The sequence below is a fragment of the Primulina tabacum genome, chromosome 16 (genome assembly GCF_025594145.1).
Source record: "Primulina tabacum isolate GXHZ01 chromosome 16, ASM2559414v2, whole genome shotgun sequence".
Taxonomy (NCBI): domain Eukaryota; kingdom Viridiplantae; phylum Streptophyta; class Magnoliopsida; order Lamiales; family Gesneriaceae; genus Primulina; species Primulina tabacum.
This window is the reverse complement of record NC_134565.1, coordinates 28,309,800-28,315,606: the sequence shown is the minus strand read 5'-3', so window position 1 is coordinate 28,315,606 and position 5,807 is coordinate 28,309,800. Positions and strand designations below refer to the sequence as shown.

At 37.9% G+C, this 5,807-nt stretch overlaps 1 protein-coding gene across 1 annotated transcript; it reads left to right on the top strand.

The window, feature by feature from the left end:
* The first annotated feature begins 1,259 nt into the window (after nt 1–1,259).
* On the top strand, nt 1,260–5,495 carry LOC142528607 (protein SUPPRESSOR OF MAX2 1A-like). Its single transcript, XM_075633670.1, has 3 exons — nt 1,260–2,982; nt 3,349–3,643; nt 3,717–5,495. Exons 1-3 carry the CDS (start codon nt 1,733–1,735, stop codon nt 5,328–5,330), a joined length of 3,159 nt encoding a protein of 1,052 aa, XP_075489785.1. The 5' UTR covers nt 1,260–1,732; the 3' UTR covers nt 5,331–5,495.
* Nucleotides 5,496–5,807: the final 312 nt, after the last annotated feature.

The following is a 5,807-nucleotide window of genomic DNA, read 5'->3' as shown; positions in this document are numbered from 1 at the left end:
GATCGGATATTAGATTTATCTCACAAAATCGACTATACCATGATTTTTTAATTTTTTTTGAATTAAATAACAGTATTCTTGAGTTGATGCAAGAGCATAACATCATGTACCATTTAATTATCCATTAGACTACACCACGATACCTTAATTAAATACTGCAAAAAAGAGATTACACAGAAAAGTAGGGAAGATCACTTTGCCAAGAAAAGCATATTTATTTTTATATATTCCCATAAATTATTGCATCTGACAAGTACTTCAATCTCCCTCTTTCCTAAAAATTCCCACTTTTTCCATGCTTTCTATTCAAATATTATGAGTCACATTTATGATCACATTAGTGGGATAACAAAAAAAAAATGTACACTGTATTCAATTTTCTGGATATGACATTGGGCGACTTGGAATATGTTTGTTTGTACAATGAAATCAAAAAATTTAGTTGTCTTTAATAGTTTAAATGAATGGTTTCTGTTTCAATGAAGTATTAAACAGTAACACAAAAACTTATGTGAAGCGGTCTCACACATCAATTTTATGAGATGAAGATTTTATTTGGATCACTCATTGAAAATTATTATTATTTTATGGTAAATATTAAATAAAGATATGTGAGACTGTGTCACAAGAAATATACTCAATAAATAATAATTATTGGAGATTTCAAATCAGGGACGTATCGGCTACTCTAAAATCGAGTTTGATCTGGTTACAATAATGTTTTTATACTTGAGATGTAGTGGTTAATATGATAATTGAGAAATGAATCATTTTATTTTCATCCACATAAATAAAATAAAATAAAATAATGGCAATTGCAATATATCTGTATCTCATCTTTCTTCGTTGTGTTTTCGTATATATAAAATTAAAATAATTATATATTTTTCAAAAAATCAAAATTCTTGCATTTATTAGATGAATGAATTTGGATTAAAATTATAATCATTTTTTGAGAACATGTTAAAAAAATATATTTATGTTACATAAAATAACGCTAAAAAATCATAATAATCTTCGACTATAGTGTTGACTTTTTTTATTGTATTAGATATATTAGATGAGTAGAACTGTTATTAATTAAAAAATATATTTAAAAATTTATATATTATTTTATATATTAAAATAAATAATTATTTGTCAAAAAATAAAAAATTTCACAAATAAATTTTGGTTAAAAAATTAGATAATATTAAAATTTTTTAATGTGTAATTTTATAATAATAATTTAATGTTATCGTCTATCACCTTTCAGAGAGAGAGAGAGAGATGGGAGAGGGGAAATGGTTTGTGTGAAGAACGAGTCTCATCTTTCCTTTTCGCGTTGAATTTCTTACACAGCTTTTTGGTCTCGCACATTTAAAAGCTAACACATTAAACTCAGAGCGAACAAATTAATATATACAACATATATATATGTGTATGTGTCTGCTGTATATTTTATTATAATTACGAAAAGGTTTGAGAGATTCTTGAAATAAACCAAAACCAACCGATTCATCGTCCTGTAGACCAAGATTCATTCTTTGGGTTTCCATTTTCAGTTTCTGTAAAGTTTGTTTCTTGCCTTCGCATTTAGCGGGGGTTTGTATGTTTTCGATTGAAAGTTGGTCCGAGTTTAGATTTTCAAGCATTTTCTTGCGGCGATTTTCAAGATTCCGAGTTCGGAAGATCTGTATTTAGATTCATCTGTGGTTGAATCCAATCGTTAATTCTGATAAGGGAGAATAATATGAGAGCTGCTTTAAGCACAATTCAACAGACCCTTACATCAGATGCAGCCAACGTTCTGAACCTTTCCATAGCCGAAGCCGGACGCCGGAACCATGTCCAGACGACGCCGCTGCACGTGGCGGCCGCCTTGCTGGCTTCCCCGACGGGTTTCCTGCGGCAGGCATGCATCCGTTCTCACCCCAATTCAAGCCACCCTCTTCAGTGCCGCGCGTTGGAGCTCTGCTTCAGCGTGGCCCTCGAACGACTCCCCACCGCCCAAAACGTGTCGGCTCAAGCGACGGAACCTCCGATCTCCAACGCTCTCATGGCGGCGCTCAAGAGAGCTCAAGCCAATCAACGGCGCGGCTGCCCCGAGCAGCAGCAGCAGCCGCTTCTCGCCGTGAAAGTGGAGCTGGAGCAGCTGATTATATCCATACTCGATGATCCCAGTGTCAGCCGTGTGATGAGGGAGGCAAGCTTTTCAAGCCCAGCTGTAAAATCCACCATAGAACAATCAATGAATAGCTCCACCACGCAATCGAATCATCAGCATCAAATTAGTGCCGGTAATGTAAATTTTGTAGCAAACTTTGCAGGAATTGTACCGAGAATCTCTTCAAATCCAGGTCAACTATCATCTCCGGTGGCTCATATTTCCCCTGTGCCGAATCGTTACTTGAACCCACGGCTGCAGCAGGGTGGTGCAGGGCAGGCATCCACTCAGAAAGGTGAAGAAGTGAAAAGGGTTTTGGAAATAATGGCAAGAACCAAGAAAAAGAACCCAGTTTTGGTAGGCGATACCGAGCTTGAGTCCTTGGTGAAGGAATTATTGACAAAGATAGAGAATCAAGAATTGGGAAATAATGAGATTCTGAAAAATACTCAGATAATCTCCATGGACAAAGATTTTATATCTGATAAGAATCAGATATCAGCAAAGATCAAAGAATTAGGAGGCCTGATTGATGGCAAGATTGGGACCGGAGGGGTGATTCTTGACTTGGGTAATTTGAAATGGCTTGTGGAGCAGCCTGGGAATTCTGGTTTGATGCAGCAACAGCAAATGGTTTCTGAAATTGGAAGGGCTGCCATAGCAGAAATGGCAAAATTATTGACTCGATTTGAAGGTGGAAGGCTTTGGTTGATTGGAACTGCAACATGCGAGACTTATTTGAGGTGTCAGGTTTATCATTCAACCATGGAAAATGATTTGGATCTGCAGGCAGTGCCCATTGCTTCGAAATCGCCTCTTCCTGGAATGTTTCCCAGGTATATTTTCGCATTAAATTGATTTGATTTTGGTTCTCGGATGCAGTTAGATATACTCTATGCTTTGATGATTGAATTACTTATCATATATGAGGATTGAATTTTGGGTTTTGTGCATTGATTTTTGACCGTTTGATGGGGTTGAATCTCGGATATGAATTTCTTGTTTGATTATAGTTCACGTGACAATCTTCTTGATGAGCAAAAAGAGAGAATTCTTGGTAACTAGATTGTGATTCTTAAAGAATTTCTATTCGTCATCCTTTTATGCATTAACTTGCACATTTGAATTTGAAAGGACGAGGATATCAGCGTTTTAAAATGTTTTGCTACTTTTATGATGGTCTTATTTTTCTGTGTGTATAGACTTGGAACCGAGAGGATTTCATGCAATCCAATCGAGTCTTTGAATCCTTTGAAGGCTACTACAACTCCACTTCCTGCTTTGACAAGGCGTTTATCTGAGAACTTAGATACTACTCCACAAACTGCCTTTTGTTCTCAATGTTCCGAAAATTACGAAAAAGAGCTGGCTAAACTTGCAGCGATCGAGAAATCATTTGCCGAAGCTAAGCAAGACGCGACAAAGCCATCTTTGCCACAATGGCTGCGAAACGTTGAACTTGATAGTACTGATGCTAAAACAACTTATCAGCCACTGGTATGTTCCGTTGTGAGTTTTAAAGGTTCATGAGTTTAATCAAATTGTGCTTATGTTGCTTTTTGGCTTACAGGGGAAAGAGCAAGGGTTGCTTTCGAAGCAGAAGACTCAAGAACTTCAGAAGAAATGGAAGGATGCTTGCTTGAATCTTCATCCAAACTTTCATCAAAATAAACGTTCAGAAAAACCTGCTATGCCTACACTCTCAATGACGAGTTTCTTGAATCCAAACTTACTCTCACGTCCATCATTTCAGCCGAAATTGCAGACTACGAAACCCATCGGGGAAACTTTTCAACTGAACACAACTCCGGTAGCGAGCCAACAACTTGCAGAACGTGAGAATAGTCGTCCTGGAAGTCCAGTGCAGACAGATCTTGTTCTTGGAAGAAAAAAGACAGAGAGTGTGCTCGAAGAAGCTCCTGAAAATCAGGCAAAAGATTTTCTCAGTTGCATCTCTTCTGAAACGAATACTAAGTTGTTCGATAAATTTGCCGATAAATTGGATGCTGACACATACAAGAAACTCCTAAAGGGCCTAATGGAGAGAGCATGGTGGCAAGCAGAAGCAGCCTCGTCTATTGCTTCAGCAATTACACGTTGCAGATTAGGCAATGGAAAGCATCGTGGTGGTGCATCGAGGGGCGATATTTGGTTATTATTAACTGGACCGGACCGAGTTGGTAAGAAGAAGATGGCTTCCGTTTTGGCTGACCAGATATGTGGTGCAAATCCAATAACGATATGTCTTGGCACAAGAAGGGACGATGGAGATTTGGATACAAACTTCCGTGGGAAAACAGCAATTGATCGCATTACAGAGGCAATCCGAAGGAATCCTGTTTTGGTGATTTTGCTCGAGGATATCGACGAAGCGGATATGCTGGTTCGTGGGAGCATAAAACGTGCGATCGAGAGAGGCAGGCTCATTGATTCTCATGGTCGTGAAGTGGGGCTTGGAAATTCCATATTTGTTCTTACGGGAGATTGGTCGACACCTGATCCCGAATTGTTGAAAAAAGGTCATTTTTTAGATGAAAAGAAGCTTGCCTCCACAGCAAGTGGAAACTGGCAGTTGGGACTGGTTTTAAGAGATAAAAGTTCAAAAAGAAGAGTGAATTGGTTGCACGAAGAAGGCGAACCGATTTCGGTGAAATCGAGGAAAGAAATGGGATCTGGCCTTTCTCTCGACCTAAATCTTGCGGCATCCATTGATCATGATGATCATAGAACAGATGGATCTCACAATTCGAGCGATCTCACGACGCACCAGGAAGACGATCTTGGCCTCGTGAACCGGCCATTCTCTATTTCCTCGGTGCCTCAAGAACTGGTAAATAATGTTGATGACACCATACTATTCAAGCCAGTTGACTCGACTTTTGTCACTCAAGAGATCAAGAAAACAATGTCCGTTAAATTTGCCATGACAGTTGATGACAAATTGTCGTTAGAAGTCGAAGACGATGTCGTTGAAAAGATCTTAGGCGGGCTATGGCATGACCGGACCAGCCTCGAAAAATGGGTTGAAAATGTTTTGGCACCAAGCTTCGATCAGCTGAAGGCGCGACTACCTTTCGGCGACAGGAGTAACTTGGTTGCTCGTCTCGTGATCGAGTCCCATTCCATCGACCATGGCAAGAGCAAGACTAATGGAGATTGGTTGCCTAGTAGCATATTAGTATAAGCAGTGTGAAGTTGGAAACTTTTTGGTACAAATCATATTTTATGATTTCTTTTTAGACACAATTGTAAATAGGGAGACTACTTTGTAGCATATAGGAAATGTCAAAACTAAAGAGTAAAAAAAAAAAACAACTTTTAAAGAGTGAAATTTGAACAGTCCAACGTACGACCCTTGAGTTGTTTCCTTTTTACCATTTATTTATTTGTTGATAATGTAATAATTGTTAGCAACTCTTTCCTCCTTGAGGTATTGTGTATTTAATCCAATGCTTTTGTATATAATAAATAAAATAAGAAAATAAAATATAATTTTAAAAATAAATAAATAAACTTTTGCTATGTTCCCTTCGGTTCTCTAATAAGCTAGAATTTTATATCTTTTAAAAAAGTTTGTAGGGCCGAGTGATTACCGCTTTACTAAAAGCTATAGCTAGTAGTAATAGTGCAACTCAAATCTTTTAAACCGCACAGCAGCTCA